At 53.6% G+C, this 16,603-nt stretch overlaps 1 protein-coding gene across 1 annotated transcript; it reads left to right on the top strand.

Annotated features, from left to right (window-relative positions):
• Positions 1-3,270: 3,270 nt before the first annotated feature.
• LOC100073826 (surfeit locus protein 4-like) lies at positions 3,271-16,534 on the top strand. Its single transcript, XM_029053116.2, has 6 exons — positions 3,271-3,397; positions 7,410-7,596; positions 9,315-9,391; positions 12,758-12,801; positions 13,993-14,179; positions 16,000-16,534. The coding sequence occupies exons 1-6, from the start codon at positions 3,350-3,352 to the stop codon at positions 16,264-16,266; spliced, it is 810 nt and encodes a 269-aa protein (XP_028908949.1). The 5' UTR covers positions 3,271-3,349; the 3' UTR covers positions 16,267-16,534.
• Positions 16,535-16,603: the final 69 nt, after the last annotated feature.

Here is a 16,603-nt window from a genome sequence, read left to right as displayed (position 1 = left end):
ACGTCCGTTTGGCTTCTGACGTCGGACTGAAAATTCACCGAGGGCTGAAACTAGGTCCACCCTCACATGCCGGGGAAGATCACTGTAAGTAGATCGGACACGCTCCCTGTCCCACAAGGTGTTCACGGTTTAACTAGGAGGGAGAACAGGTTATCGAATCCCCATTTTACAGATGAGGAAACCGAGGCACCAAAAAGTGAAATAACAATTACGGTATTGGTTAGGCGCTTACTATGTACCAAGCACCGTTCGAAGCAAGAAATGACTCGCCCAAGGTCACGCCGCAGACACGTGGCGGAGCCGGGATTAGAACCCAGGGCCTTCTGACTCCCAGGCCCGGGCTCTTTCCACTAAGCCGCGCTGCTTCCGTACAGCCTCCCGCGTCTGTGGGGAACTCAATAAATACCCGATGGCGATGAAGCAAGAGTCGCCATGAGCTAAATCCAACTTGTCGTATTAATAAAGCAAATTCGAAACCCTAAGTTTCAAGATTAAAAGAACACTCTTTTGTTAAGGTACCGTAACAGAAGAACATAAACAGTGTCGGGCCGGATTGGCCAATGGTCCATGCAACTCAAAAAAAGCTACTTTGGTTTCCTGACGCAGTAACAGTTCTAAATATATTTTTACACCGTAGAGCCAGCGTTAAGTACGTCTACAAGCTAAAGCGGGCATGTCAAACTCCTCCCTACGAATGAGCTACTCCCAGGGTTATGCATTGTTCATGAAGTGCGCTTTTAAACAGCAGTAAATAATGAATAAATTCTTTGTAAAATCCTTAGCAACCTAATCCACTGTTATTAAACAGAACAGGAAATGCAGTTGGTGAGGAGCACCGTGTTATTTTGCCCGTAGATATACTGCAGGAGAAGCAGCGCGGCTTGGTGGATAGAGCCCGGGCCTGGGAGGCAGAAGATCATCAGTTCTAATCCCGGCTCCGCCACATTCATTCATTCGATAGTATTTATTGAGCGCTTACTACGTGCAGAGCACTGGACTAAGCGCTTGGAATGTACAAATCGGTAACAGATGGAGACGGTCCCCGCCCTTGGACGGGCTCACGGTCTAATCCCCGCTCTGCCGCTTGTCAGCTGTGTGACTGTGGGGAAGTCACTTAGCTTCTCGGTGCCTCGGTTACCTCACCTGTAAAATGGGGATTAAGACTGGGAGCCCCACGTGGGACAACGTGATTCCCCTGTGTCTACCCCAGCGCTTAGAACAGTGCTCCGCACGTAGCAAGCGCTTAACAAATACCAACATTGTTATTATTATTAATCGGGGGAGACAGACAGACAAGAACAAGAGCAATAAATAGGATCGAGGGGATGAACATCTCATTAAGACAATAGCAAATAAATAGAATCAAGGCGACGTACATCTCATTAACAAAATAAATAGGGTGATGAAAATACATACGGTCGAGCGGACGAGCACGGCGCCGAGGGGAGGGGACGGGAGAGGGGGAGGAGGAGAGGGAAACGGGGGAGAAGAGGGTTTAGCTACGGAGAGGTGAAGGGGGGCGTAGAGGGAGCAGAGGGAGAAGGGGAGCTCGGTGCGGGAAGGCCTCTCGGAGGAGGTGAGCTTTAAGTAGGGTTTCGAAGAGGGGAAGAGAATGAGTTTGGCGGAGGCGAGGAGGGAGGGCGTTCCGGGACCGCGGGAGGACGTGGCCCGGGGGGCGACGGCGGTGCGACCTTGGGCGCGTCACTTCACTTCTCTGGGCCTCAGTTAACTCATCTGTAAAATGGGGAATAAGAGCGTGAGCCCCATGTGAGACGGGGGCTGTGTGCAACCTAACTTGAATCTACTCTAGTGCTTAGAACGGTGCTTGGCACATCGTAAGCGTTTAACAAACACCCAAATTCTTACTGATGGGAGAAGCGTCTCTGGGGAGGGGATTCCAGAATTAAGAGGGAGAAGAATGCAGGAAAAGGGGACGGGAATGAGGCAGAGGCGGAAGACAGAGACGGAGAAACAGACAGAGGGGCACAGATAAATAAGAGCCGAAGGCAAGAGACAGGAAGAGACTCTGAGAAAGAAGTGGCGGAGAGACAGAGGTAGAGATATGACAGAGAGAAATACAGAGACATGGGCAGGAAGCGACGGAGATACAGAGACGCACCGCCCACTCTTTACACATAAAAACACACTCGCGACACCTCCCGCCTCCCGGCCTTCCACCACCCTCGGTTAACATGCACGAGATTCACTCGGTCGTATCTGCCGAGCGCTTCCTGGGCGCGGAGCACTGTGCCGAGCGCTGTACAATTCAGCGACAGAGACGATCCCCGCCCACAACGGGCTCGCAGTCTAGAAGGGGGGAGACGGACAGCGAAACGAGTAAACAGGCATCAGTAGAAATAAGTACAATTAGAAATACACATGCACGTCGGAACAGGTAAAAGAGGCATTAGTATAATTAGAATTTGGGATACGTGCATTAATAATAACAATAATAATAATAATGGCATTTGTCAAGCACTTACTATGTGCCAAGCACTGTTCTAAGCGCCGGGGAGGATACAAGGTGATCGGGTTGCCTCACGTGGGGCTCACAGTCTTCATCCCCATTTTCCAGATGAGGGAACTGAGGCACAGAGAAGTGAAGTGACTTGCCCACAGTTAGGGGCGGAGCCGGGATTTGAACCCACGACCTCTTTCCACTGAGCCCCGCTGCGCTGTGGGGGGCGGGGAGGGGGAGTAGGGCAAAGGGGGCGAGCCGGGGCCGGGGGGAGCTGAGGAAAAGTGGGGGGGATAAAGGGTGAATCCGCCAAGAGGGCAAAGAAGCTGGATTAGACTGTAAACCCGTCAAAGGGCAGGGACCGTCTCTCTCTGTTACCGATTTGTCCATTCCAAGCGCTCAGTCCAGCGCTCTGCACACAGTAAGCGCTCAATAAATACTATTGAATGAATGAAAGCTGGACAGACATTCATTCGTTCGGTCATATTTATTGAGCGCGCACTCCGAAGCCGGTGTGAGGTAAGAAAGGGGCGTTTGGCGCTGACGACCACCATCGCCCACCCCCCCGGCCGCCTCGGCCCCCCGCCTAATCCCACCTCGTCCACTTCAGCTCTCTTCTCAGTTTCAAGCAGCCCGCTCTCCTGGGCGCATGCGTATTAGTCCCCCTCCCAGCCCGGCGCGAGACGGTCGGCCTGCGGGTCGCGAGGCGCGGCGCGAGGCGGTCGCCGCGAGGGGCGCGAGGCGCGGCGCGAGGCGGTCGCCGCGAGGGGCGCGAGGCGCGGCGCGAGGCGGTCGCCGCGAGGGGCGCGAGGCGCGGCGCGAGACGGTCGCCCCGAGGGGCGCGCGGCGGCGAAGGGACGAAGGTGGAGCGGCTTGTGAGACCCGTCGGCCATGTCGTCCAAAAACCACTTTATAAACTCGGCAGGCCTCACTGCCCAGGTGAGCGAGTCCTCGATCCTCTCCCACATCCGCCGCTCTACAGCACTACCTCATTTGATCAATCAGTGGCACTTACCTACGCATCTGTAATTGTATTTATTTGTATCGAGGCCCCTCCCCCAAGACTGTAATCTCGTGGTGGGCACTGTTTATTGTTGTAGTGTTCTTTCCCCAGCGCTCAGCACAATAGAGAAGCAGCGTGGCTCAGTGGAAAGAGCCCGGGCTTAGGAGTCAGAGGTCATGGGTTCTAATCCCAGCTCCGCCACCTGTCAGATGGGTGACTTGGGCAAGTCACTTCACATCTCGGTGCCTCAGTTACCTCATCTGGAAAATGGGGATGAAGACTGTGAGCCTCACGTGGGACAATCCGGTGACCCTGTATCTACCCAGCGCTTACAACGGTGCTCGGCACGTAGTAAGTGCTTAACAAATACCAACACTATTATTATTATTATTACAGTGCTCTGCTCACAGTAATCGCTCAAAAAAACAATTTAATGAATCCATAAATTGAGTGCTTATTATGCGCAGAGCACCGTACTAAGCGTTTGGGAGAGTACACTATTATTATTATAGTATTTGTTAAGCACTTACTATATGTCAAGGACACTACAACAGAATTAGCAGCCATGAGGGAGTGTGTCCATTCAGTAGTATTTATTAATAATAATAATAATGTTGGCATTTGTTAAGGGCTTACTATGTGCCAAGCACTGTTCTAAGCACTGGGGGAGATACAAGGTCATCAGGTTGTCCCACGTGGGGCTCACGCTCTTAATCCCCATTTTACAGACGAGGTCACCGAGGCCCAGAGAAGTGAAGCGACTTGCCCAAAGTCACCCAGCTGACAAGAGGCGGAGCCGGGATTAGAACCCACGACCTCTGACTCCCAAGCCCGGGCTCTTTCCACTGAGCCACGCCGCTTAGTATTTATCGACCGCTTACTGTGTGCAGAGCACTGTACCCGACCCTTGGGAAAGTACAGTACGGCAACAGAGAGAGACAGTCCCTGCCCACACCGAGCTCGCAGTCTAGAGGCGGGGAGACAGACATCAATACAAGTAAACAGGCATCAATATAAAGAAATTAAATGACAGATATATACGTAAACGCTGCGGGGAGAGGCGAAAAGAACAAAGGGACCGAGTCAGGATGATGTGGAAGGGATGGGGGGAGATGAGTGGGAGGTTGTACCTCCCAAGCGCTTAGTACAGTGCTCTGCACAGTCCGTAAATACGATCGATAAGGATCGTACAGTCTAGAGGCGAGTTTACCTCCCCGACTAGTAAAGGACCGTGGAATTTAGGGTCGGGGTGGTCCGGACGACATGTGTCACTTGCTCTTCTGTCGGCTTGTGAGTAGAGTGAGGACTGGGGAGCAAAGTCTTTGGGGTGGCTGGCCCACCGGATAGGTTAGTTTGAGAGGAGTGGAGAGTGTGAGCTGGGGTAGAGTGGGAGAAGAGACCTGATAAGCAAGAGGGAGAGAGCGCTAATAGGTTTTTCTGGTCGGTGTGGAGAGGAACGGGCAACCATTGGAGGATTTGGAAGAGTGGGGAGACGTGTACGGTATGATGATTTAGAAAAAAACGATCCGGCAGCAGAGCGAAGTATGGAGTGGAGAGGAAAGAGGCCGGGAACCAGCGAGGAGAGATATTGATGCCAGGAGTCAAGCCGAGATCGGACAAGATCTTTTTCAAGATTCTCCGAGGGTTTTGGGTTGGGGTTAAGTAATGGAGTTGTCAGCAGTGTAGATGATATTTCTTTTTAAATGGTATTTGTTAAGTGCTTACTAGGCGCCCACGTGGGGCCCGTGGTCTTAATCCCCATTTTACAGATGAGGCAACTGAGGCCCAGTGAAGTGATCTGCCTCAGCTCGCAGAGCAGACAAGTGGTGGAGCCAGGATCAGAATCCAGGATCTGCCGCCCAGGCCCGTGCTCTATCCACCAGACCCTAAGCAGATCATTTTTCTACAAAAACGTTCGGGGCGTCACCCCACTCCTCAAAAACCTCCGGTGGTTGCCCATCCACCTCCGTATCAAACAAAAGCTCCTCACCATTGGCTTTAAAGCAGTCCGCCACCTTGCCCCCTCCTACCTCACGTCTCTCCTACTACAGCCCAGCCTGCACACTTCTAGTGCCAACCTTCTCACTGTGCCTCGATCTCACCCGTCTGGCCGCCGACCCCTCGCCCACGTCCCGCCTCTGGCCTGGGACGCCCTCCCTCCCCTCAAATCCGACAGTTACTCTCCCCCGCTTCGAGGCCTTACCGAAGGCACGTCTCCCCCGGGGGGGGGCCTTCCCTCACTAGCCCCACTCCCTCCTGCGTCGCCCCGACTTGCTCCCTTTGTTCTTCCCCCTGCCCGGCCCCACGGCACATACGTGCGTATCTGTAATTTTTTAAATGTTAATATCGGTCTCCCCCCACCCCAGACTGTAAGCTCGTTGTGGGGAGGGAGTGTGTCTGTTTATTGCTGTATCGTACTCTCCCAAGTGCTTAGTTCAGTGCCCTGCGCACAGTAAGCGCTCGGTAAATACGACAGTGAATGAATAAAAGAATGAACTAGACCCCGCGGCTTCTCGTTTGGCAGATTTGAAGAGTAAGAGGGCAGTGGAGTAGCGGGGGGGGTCTTGATTTCTCAGGAGATTTACGAAGGAGTAAAACGGAATCCCTGTAGGTGGGTTTGGAGGCAGGGATCGTTATATGCCGGAGGGCTTACGACACGATATCAAAAGTCACAAAAGCTCCCTGTGGGCAGGGAATGTGTCTACCACCTCCCTGTAATCGCCCGAGCGCTCAGTACAGGGCTCTGCACCCAGGAAGCGCTCGGTAAATACGATGGCTTGACCCAAAGGGGTAGTCATTTGACTTTCATTGTCAAAAAGATTCTCCGGGAACTAGTTGACCTAGTTGGGTTATCTGGGGCAGGTGATGGTGAGATTATGGGTCAAGGGGACCGACGTACTCCGGAGCCGCGTTACCCGCCGCGCCCTTTTCGCCCGACTTCGGATATCGTTGGCGAGTTTTTTGGCTCAGCCCTCAACCGCTTCCTCCGGAGTTAGCTCTTCTTAAGCAATTGCTCCACTCAAAATACTCATTATAATTCCCGATCCCTAACGAGTAAATTATGGTGGTGTTTTACGCAGCGGTGGCAGGGGTTTGTTTGTGAGGGAATTATGGTGTTTAAGCACAAAACGTTCTGGTGATAGATTCCCTAGCAGTGTGGACAGAGAAGCGAAAAATCTCTTAAATGGGCTTCTGCTTGCCTGCGGGCTCAGATTTGAGTGCCGAGGGTGTAAACTGTCGAAATTGCCAAAACGGCACTTCAGCCATCCGTTATGTCAAAAAGGCAAAATATCACCTTTATTTTGCGTACAGACACCTCCCTTCCTGAGTACTAGGTCTGAGCTGAATTGGCACAGTGTGTAGAACGGGGAGCTGGAAGTCCCAACTTGAAGGTCCTCTCCCCCGCTCTTGAAGGAAGCAGGGACCCATTCAAGGACTCGGGGATCTCCGGTCTTCTTCACAGATCCGGGGCCTTGCAGTGCGGTTTCGGTGCCTTTCGGCAAGCGGTCTGGCCTCTGTTTCTTCCCCGACGCGCCGATGAAATGGGGCTGATTTTGTTGTCGTCGTCGTCGTCGTCGGGGCTGGCGTGAGCACGAGACGTTAAGAAAGACGGATAGATAATCCCGAAGACTCTGGGGAGTTTGGAATTCATTCGGGAAAGTGCCGTCCCAAAACCACAATTACTTACTATCATTACTATTCATTCATATTAGGATTTCCTGAGTGCCCACTTGGCCCAGGACACGGCCCAAGGTGCCGGGGAAGGACAGAGTAAAGAAGTGACAGGTCCCCTGCCTTCAAGGAGCTTACGCTCTAACGGGAGGGCTGAACGGAAAAATATGTACAACTAGAGCCATCAGAATAAATAAGTGTATTTGTGTACTTTTATCGAGGCTCTCCCAGTTTGCCCTCCCCCTTAGTTTTCTTCTCGTCTGTGGCTCCCACCAGTTCTCGTGCCTCATGAAGCTCTACCTTGCTCACGTGGCTCGCCTTTGCCTGGTCAGCACCTTTCTGGAGGATGGCCTGCGGATGTGGTTCAAGTGGAACGAGCAGAGGGACTACATCGATCGATCTTGGGGCAGCGGCCCTTTCCTGGCCACCTCCTTCGTGGTCCTCAACATGTCGGGCCAGTTAGGTAAGCCCCGTTACTCCCTCCTTTCCCCCGCCTCTGCCTAGAACGCCCTCCCCCTTCAGCCTTGCCAAACCGCGCCCCTTCCCTCTCTCAGAGCCCTCCTGGTCGGTCCGTTGGTTCATCCGTTCGATCGTATTTATCGAGCGCTTCCTGAGCGCTTGGAAAGTACAATTCGGCAACAGATAGAGACGGTCCCCACCCAACCCCGGGCTCAGAAGTCGCCTGCCTAGGAGGCCTTCCCGGCTTGATTTCTTCCCACCTTCCCCAGATGCACCCGCCCATCGGCCACCTCAGCAGTCATCGTCGAAGAAGGCCCATCTCCTCCAAGAGGCCTTCCCAGACTAAGCCCCACCTTTCCTCGTCTCCCGCTCCCTTCTGCGTCGCCCCGACTCGCTCCCTTTGCTCCTCCCCCCACCCGACCCCACGGCACTTACGTGCGGATCTGTAATTTTATCTGCCTTGATGCCTGTCTCCCTCTCTAGACTGTAAGCTCATCGCGGGCAGGGAAGGGGTCGCTTTATTGTTGTATCGTTCTCTCCCAAGCGCTTAGTACGGCGCTCTGTCCACAGTAAGCGCTCAATCAATACCATTGAACGAATGAATGAATGAATGCATTTAACTCTTTGTTCGTAATTTACTCGGCTGTAGCTATTACTATTTATATCGATCAGCCGATCTTTAAATCCAGTACGTGCGTCAGCTTATGCCTTTAATTTGCCCGGTAGCTTATGAGTTCCCTGAGGAGAGAGATCTTGCCCTGGCCCTTTCTGTGTGTTTTTTTCACGTTCCCCAAGTTCCCAGTACAATACTCTGCGCACCTTCGGTGCTCCACAGTAGACCCCGTCGTTTGGCAACGCCAGCGTTGAGTTTTCATGCACTCGTCCTCGTTTACCACAACTCACGCTACAGTACCCGCACGGTCCGGAGTCGGGCACGTGTGCACGTCTGTTATTTCCTACCCTGCATCACACTGGAACCTGCCAGGCTCGTGTGATCAGTCAGTCAGTCAGAAGTATCTGTCGAGCGCTTACTGTGTGCAGAGCGCCGTACTAAGCGCTTGGGAGAGTACACTGTAACAGACGCACGTTCCCTGCCCACAACCAGCTTACGGCCTACGGGTCGGAAACGTTCCCTAATCCTGCCTCATTCGTTCAGTCGTATTTATCGAGCGCTTACCGTGTGCAGAGCACTGTACTAAGCGCTCAACTCGGCATTCTACCGAAAACACGTGCTGGCAGGGCCGACCAATCCCCCTCATCGACCCCTGAGCCTTTTCCGGGTGGAAACGACGGTGGACGTTGGATGGGAAGGAGAGATTCGCTTCAGTACGTGAGGCGGCGATGACTCGGGAAATGCTTTCAAACCGAAAGTCCGTCGGGCTAGCGGAACTCGTCCCTTGCCCCCTTTTGATTGTGAGTAACTGGGGAAAACGGTTGGCGTCCAAGTTAGGTCTGCAGAAAACTGGACTGCTTTCTCATAGGAATCTTTCAGAAGACCTGCGCTCTGGCATAGAACTTCGTCTTCTTTGTCCAGCCTCCATGGTTCTGTTTTAAAGAAGTTGCCTGTTTCCCCCAGCCTGCCACAACTGTGTGCACCCACTATCCAGACAGACACACTTAATCAGCTCTGCCGTAGAAAGACCGGCCACGGAAGTCAAGTAGGAGGCTCGGGGAGAGCTTTAATTCTTACTTCCATGAACTCCGTTTCCCTCTCTCTTGCAGTGGGATGTATACTGCTCTTAGCCCGCAAATTTGTTCCGTATACCTGTTTTGGGCTATATGGAATCATCTTCATGCAGGTAAGTTCAAAGCGATGTGGTTTAATGGAATGCAATTCCCTGGAGGCCACGGATCGAGCAGTAAATCAATTAATCAAAGGTAGTTATCGAGCGCCTACCTGGTGCAGAGCAGTGCAACAGAGTTGGAAGACGTTCCCTGCCCCCGAGCCTACCGCCTACGAGGGGAGACGCACATTAATATGAATAAATTGTGGCTATAATAGTGATGATAATTTTGGTATTTGTTAGGCGCTTACTCTGTGCCGGGCACTGTTCTGAGTGCCAGGGTAGATAAAAGATAATCGGCTGGACACGGTCTCCGTCCCACATGGGGCTCACGGTCTTAATCCTGACCTACAGATGAGGGAACTGAGGCACAGAGAAGTTAAGTGACTTGCCCAAGGTCACCCAGCAGACGAGTGGCGGAGCCGGGATTAGAACCAGGTCCTTCTGACTCCCAGGCCGCGGGAAGGGCGAATAAAGGATGTAAATCCAAGTGAAAGGGCGATGCGGAAGGGAGTGGGAAAAGAGGAAATGAGGGCTTAGTCGGGGAAGGCCTTTTGGAGGAGATGTGCTTTCGATAGAACTTGGAAGGTGGGAAGAGTGATCCTCTGTTGGATATGAAGGGGGAGGGCGTTCCAGGCCGGAGGCGGGACGCGGTCGAGAGGTGGGGGGCGAGAGAGACGAGATGGAGGTACGCTGACCAGGTTGGCATTAGAGGAGCGAAGTGGGTGGGCTGGGTGGTAATAGGACAGTAGCGAGGTGAGGTCGGAGGGAGCAAGGGGTCGACGGTAAGGAGTTGTTTCTGTTTGCAGAGGTGGGTGGGTAACCACTGGAGGGAAACACGGACCGATGGATCTTCGGGCGACCTAGTCCCTTTGGCCGGCTTTCTCAGCGAAGACCAGTTGAGGTCAGAAATGTAACTGCAAACACAGCCTCCCGACGCCTCGGTTTTGGGTTTTTTTTGGTTGTTCCCCAACTGCTCGGGGCCACCGTTTCTCAATTCCTTCCTTTCAAAGGCAATAGTGTGACTCCAGGGTAATAACCGTGTGGAGCCAAGTAAATCTCAGGAGCTGAATTTAAAAAGTTCCAGACAACTAGCCTAGGGGATATAATGAATCCTGCATTGCAGTCCAGCTTCTCCGCTGCCCGACCTGCCTTGGCTTCTCCGACTGGAAAAAAGGGGAGACGCATACTATCGCTGGCCAGACTCCTTGTCTAGGACGATTTCCTGGAGGAGAGTCGTTCGGTCGGTCGTATCTACCGAGTGCTTACTGTGTGCAGAGCACTGTATTAAGTGCTTGGGGGAGTACAGTACGAAAATAAACAAGACACGTTCCCTGCCTCCCAACGACCTTACAGTCTAGAGGGGGAGACAGGTCTTAATAAAAAAAAAATAAATAAGTCACGGGTATTTATTGGGCGCTTTCTGGGTGCAGAGCCCTGTACTAAACGCTCGGGAGAGTGCAGCGTAACGGTATAACCGAGTGGGTAGACACGGTCCCCGGCCACAACGAGCTGACAGTCTAGAGGGGGAGACAGACGTTAATAGAAGTGAATAAATTACGGATACGGACGTAAGTGCTCGGGGGGGGGGGGAGCCGAATAAAGGGAGCAAATTAGGGCTACGTAGAAGGGAGTGGGAGAAGAGGAAAGGAGGGCTTAGTCGGAGAAGGCCTCTCGGAGGAGATGGGCCTTCGATAAGGCTTTGAAGAGGGGGGCAGTAATTACCTGTCAGGTACGGTGTTTATTAGGTGCCGCGTGTAGAGCGCCGGACTGAGCGCTTGGGAGACGACAACAGAGATGGTAGACCCAAGCTCTGCTCTTAAGGACCCTACAACTCCCTTCCTCCTCCACCGCCTCCGTGGTTATAGCTTTCCCAGCCTTAAATATTTGGAAGTTAATAATGGTGGCGTTTGTTAAGCGCTTACTATGTGCAAAGCGCTGTTCTAAGCGCCGGGGGGTTACAAGGTGATCAGGTTGTCCCACGTGGGGCTCACCGTCTTGATCCCCATTTTACAGATGAGGTAACTGAGGCTCAGGCAAGTGAAGTGACTTGGCCAAAGTCACACAGCTGACAAGCGGCGGAGCCGGGATGAGAACCCACGACCTCTGACTCCCAAGCCCGGGCTCTTTCCACTGAGCCACGCTGCTTCTCTGTAGTAGTTGGCTGTTGTAGTTCGGTGCCGGGGATTTCTACTGTGGTAGAAAAGTTGCGTTTTCAAATTATTTAGCCCTTTCTGCAATCTAGTGACCTGGTTTATGGACAAGGAATCGTCCTGTAAGTTAGTAGCAGAAGCAGGACTAGAACTCTGTCCGGTAAGGCTTGAAACGTGGGGGCTAAGAACTCTAGAGAAGCAGCGTGGCCCAGGGGACAAGGCCCGGGCTTGGGAGTCAGAGGCCGTGGGTTCTAATCCCGCCTCCGCCACTTGTCTGCTGTGGGACCAGGGGCAAGCTACTTCACTTCTCTGTGCCTCAGTTACCTCGTCTGTAAAATGGGGGTGAAGACCGTGAGCCCCACGTGGAACAACCCGATTACCCGGCATCTACCCTAGCACTTAGAACAGCGCTCGGCGCATAGGAAGGGCTTAACAGATACTATAATTATCACAACCCTGTGCCTTTAAAAGAGAAAAGAGATCCCGTGTGAGTCTAAGTCACTATGACTGGGGCGTTTATGGGCGGAAATACTCGAGATACTTGGAGCTCTTGAGGGGAAAAACATACACGCTTCAGGTTCTTTTCCTCTTGCAAGATTATGAAGCGTAACCGTGCTCCCATCATGGGAGCAGCGTGGCCTGGTGGAAGGAGCCCGGGCCTGGGCGTCAGAGGACCTGGGTTCTAATCCCGCCTCTACCACGTGCCTTCTGTGTGACCCTGGGCAACTCACTCAACTTCTCTACGCCTCAGTTGCATCGACTGTGAAATGGGAATTCAGCACCTACTCTCCCTCCTACTTAGACTGTGAGCCCTGTGTGGGTCACGGACTGTGCCCGACCTGATTTTCCCTCATCTGTCAGATGGCGATTGAGACCGTGAGCCCCACGAGGGACGGGGACTCTGTCCCACCCAAGTTGTTTGGATCCACCCCGGTGCCTAGTACGGTGCCTGGCACGTAGTAAGCGCTTAACAAATATCGTCATTGTCATTATTATTACCAAACTCTGGGGAAGATACAAGCTAATCAGGTTGGACACGGTCCCTGTCCCTCGTGGGGCTCACGGTCTCGATCAGTTGTTAGTGATATTAGAATTGTAATTATCATCATCAGACAATCCCGTGGGAGAGTTCTCCCATTTTTAAATCTTTCCCCTTCACCTATGCCCCGTCTACCCGCCCCCGGCATCCCCCCGCCCGCCCCCCACCATCCCATTTTCTCTCCTGTAGGTCATAGCGTACAGCGTCTTACGGAACTTCAAGTTCTTAATGAGGTGAGTCGGATCTACGGGAGGGTTCCAGGCTACAGATGTCGGGTGGATAAAGGAACCGTGGGAGGCCACTCCAAGGCTCTCCCTAGCCCTCATTCCTTCCAGCGGGTCTCTCCTAACCGATCCGGAGCCACTTGGGGTGACTCGATCCGTCGTATTTCTTGAGCGCTTACGGTGTGCAGAACACCGTAGAGCGCTTGGGAGAGTGATGATAATTACTCTTGGGAGAGTAATAATAATTAATGATCACGGTGGTCTCCGTTAAGCGCTTCCCATGTGCCAGGCACTGTGTTAAGCGCCGGGATGGATACGAGCAAATGGGTTGAACACGGTCCCTGTCCCAAGTGTGGACTGTGTCCAACCTGATTAATTTGTATCTACTCCAGCACGTAGTACGGTGCCTGGCCCACAGTGAGTATTCCACAAATACCACCTACAAGCCAACCAACCCGCCTCCTTAGTATGTATTTCTTACTCCCCAAAAAGGTGGAAGAGTGGTCTGGAAACAGGAAGCTTCACACGTTCTTACTTTTTGCTTACTTTTTTCTTACTTACATTTCTTACTTTTCCCCCTAAAAGGACCAGAAGGCACTTAATGGTAGTTATCCTTATAATAATTACGGTATCTGTGAAGCGCTTACTATGTGCCAGGCAGTGTCCCAAGCGCCGGGGTGGGCACAAGCAAATGGGGTCGGACGCAGTCCCCGTCCCACCCGGAGCTCACGGTCTCAGTCCCCATCTTCCAGCTGCGGGAACTGAGGCAGACAGAAGTGAAGTGACTTGCCCCAGGTCAGACAGCAGACGAGAATAACGGTGGCATTCGTTAAGCGCGTACTATGTGCAAAGCACTGTTCTAAGCTCTGGAGAGGATAGAAGGTGATCAGGTTGGCCCCCGCGGGGCTCACGGTCTTAATCCCCATTTTACGGATGAGGTCACCGAGGCCCAGAGAAGTGAAGTGACTCGCCCAGAGTCACACAGCTGACAAGCGGCAGAGCCGGGATTAGAACCCATGCCCTTCTGACTCCCAGGCCCGGGCTCCATCCACTAGGCCATGCTGCTTCTCACCTTTTGCCCTTACTAGCCGTTTACTTAATTTAGCTCTTAGGTTGTCTCCAGAGGCTTGTTCCCCTGAGTCTTCGTTTTTTGTTAAATGGTCTCCTTTCCCCTGCTGCACTCCCACTTTGCTTCTTCAGGAACATGGCCATAGGAGGCGGTCTCCTCCTGCTCTTATCCGAGTGGCGATCGGAAGGGAGATCTAAGTTGGTGGGCGTCCCCAGGATGGATGGCATCTTTCCCCGGCCGTATATGCAGCTGTGTGGAAGGGTTCTGCTCGTCCTCACGTTCCTGTCGCTGCTGCACTTGGAAGTTACCGCCTTCTCTGTAAGCGGGCCGAGAATTTCCCTGCACCCGTCCGGCCGGCCTAGAGCAGTTCGATCGGTAGCGCCTGGGAAAGCACGATACGGCAGTGAAGAGGGACGGTCGCTGCCCCCCTCCCGCGAGCTCACGGCCCAGCGGGGGGTGGGGGGGGGGGACAGACATCAATACAGATCGACGGGCCTCAATATAAATAACTAAAATGACAGAGAGATACATGAGTGCCGGGCGGGGGGAAGGGCGAAGGGATTGAATCCGGGCGAGTCGGAAGGGAGTGGGAGATGAGGAAAAGTGGGGCTTAGTCTGGGAAGGCCTCTTGGAGGAGGTGGGCCTTCAGGAAGGCTTTGAAGCGGGGGGGGGGGGGGAGTCCTCGTCTGTGGGATCCGAGGAGGGAGGGCGTTCCGGGCCAGAGGCGGGACGTGGGCCGGGGGTCGGCGGCCGGAGAGCCGAGAGGGAGGCACAGCGAGAAGACTAGCACCCGCGGAGCCAAGCGTGCGGGCCGGGTTGTAGAAGGAGAGAGGCGAGCCGAGGGCCGGGGGTGGCGAGGCGATGGAGAGCTCTAAAGCCAGCGGTGAGGAGTTTTTGTTTTTAACCGTCAGGCATTGTCCTAAGCACTGGGGTGGGTACAGATTAAGTAGGTCAGACACGTTCCTTTGGCCCGCGTGGGGCTCACGGTCCAAGTAGGAGCCACTTCACTTCTCTGTGCCTCAGTTACCTCATCTGTAAAATGGGGATGAAGGCGACGAACCCACCGGTGAAATCGATCACATCAGTCAGCGAAAGCGGGGAACGTGCCTGCCAACTCGGTTACGTGGGACCCTCCCAAGTGCTCAGTACGGTGCTCGGCACCCCGTAAGCGCTCGGCAGACACGACGGATGGACCGGTGTCGACTGAGCCTCGCCGGGGGCGGAGCGCTGTCCTGAGCGTTTGGGAAAGGGGAGTGCGATAGAGTCAGGAGACGCAATCCCCGCCCACAGATAGTTTACGGTCTGTGGGGGAGACAGAGATTCAAATAAATGACAGATGTCCGTGAAGGGCTTTAATTCAGCACTTAGATATGTATATCTGGCATTTATTTACGTTAATGTCGGTCTCCCCCCTCTAGACTGGAAGCACCTGGAGGGCAGGGAACACGTCTACCGGCTCTGTGTGCTAGACTCTGAGCTCACTGTGGGCAGGGAATGTGTCTGTTGTGGTATTGTACTCTCCCAAGCGCTTAGTACAGTGCTTTGGACGCAGTCAGCGCTCGATAAGTACGATTGAAAGAACTCTCTTTTATCGTTCTCTCCCGAGCGCGTGGTACGGTGCTCTGCACGCAGTTAAGTGCTCAGTGAATACCGCTGATTGATCTGATTCCGATCTCTGTCACTGCGTCAACCTGGGGCCTCGGAGTCCTCCTCCTCCTGTGCCTCGGAAATTCAGCAGATAGCGCCGACTGGAAAGCCAGGGGACTTAAAGGGGGAAGGAAAGTATGAATGGTAATAATAATTGTGGTATTTGTTAAGCGCTTACTAGGTGGCAGGCACTGTGCTAAGCGCTAGGCTGGATACAAGCAAATCAGGTTGGACACAGTCCCTGTCCCGCGTGGGGCTCGCCGTCTCAATCCCCATTTTACAGACGAGGGAACCGAGGCACGGAGAAGTGAGGTGACCTGCCCAGGGTCACCCAGCAGACAGGTGGCAGAGGCGGGATCAGAACCCATGACCTTCTGACTCCCAGGCCCGTGCTCCGTCCGCTACTCCGTGCTGCTGCTTCCGAGCCCTTCTGAGGAAAGGTGGAATCGGATGCGTTCTCATTCTCCTCTGTCCCTCCCCCCCTTGCCCAGATCTTCCAGGACATCTTAGGTGTGGCGATGATCGTTCTGGTGGCCATCGGGTTCAGAACCAAACTGGCCGCCCTCACCCTCGTGATCCGGCTGTCCGTCCTCAACCTGGCAAAGAACGCCTTCTGGACCGTCCCGGCTGAGAGGCCCCTCCACGATTTCCTGAAATACGACTTTTTCCACAGCGTGTCGGTCATAGGCGGGCTTCTCCTGGTCGTGGCGATGGGACCGGGTAAAGCCTCCATAGACGAACGCAAGAAGAAGTGGTGAAGAGGGGAAGGGAAAGACCGAGGGGAATGAGGAAGAAGAGGCGAGACGACGTTACCGCTGTTCTTACTTTGAACCCGTCGTGGGTTTGTGTGTTATTCTCTCCCTCCCCCAGCCCGTTCCCCCCACCACCTCCACCACCGGGACCCTCCCTCTTGGCCGTTGCCTTCACGGAGAAGAAGTCCCTCCTTCCTCGCCAGTGCCAGAGAGAGAGAGAGATGCGTAAAGGTTTTTATTGTTAAAAAAAACCCCTACGGCCCTTTCTCTTGGAGCCCTAGTGATTACTTTGCGCCTGCTAAATCGTCGCTCTCCCCTCCTGCGTCATCTGAGCTCGAGAGAA

The sequence above is a fragment of the Ornithorhynchus anatinus genome, chromosome X2 (assembly GCF_004115215.2).
Source record: "Ornithorhynchus anatinus isolate Pmale09 chromosome X2, mOrnAna1.pri.v4, whole genome shotgun sequence".
Lineage (NCBI taxonomy): Eukaryota > Metazoa > Chordata > Mammalia > Monotremata > Ornithorhynchidae > Ornithorhynchus > Ornithorhynchus anatinus.
Note: the sequence above shows the minus strand (reverse complement) of the source record. Positions and strands in the feature narration are given on the sequence as shown.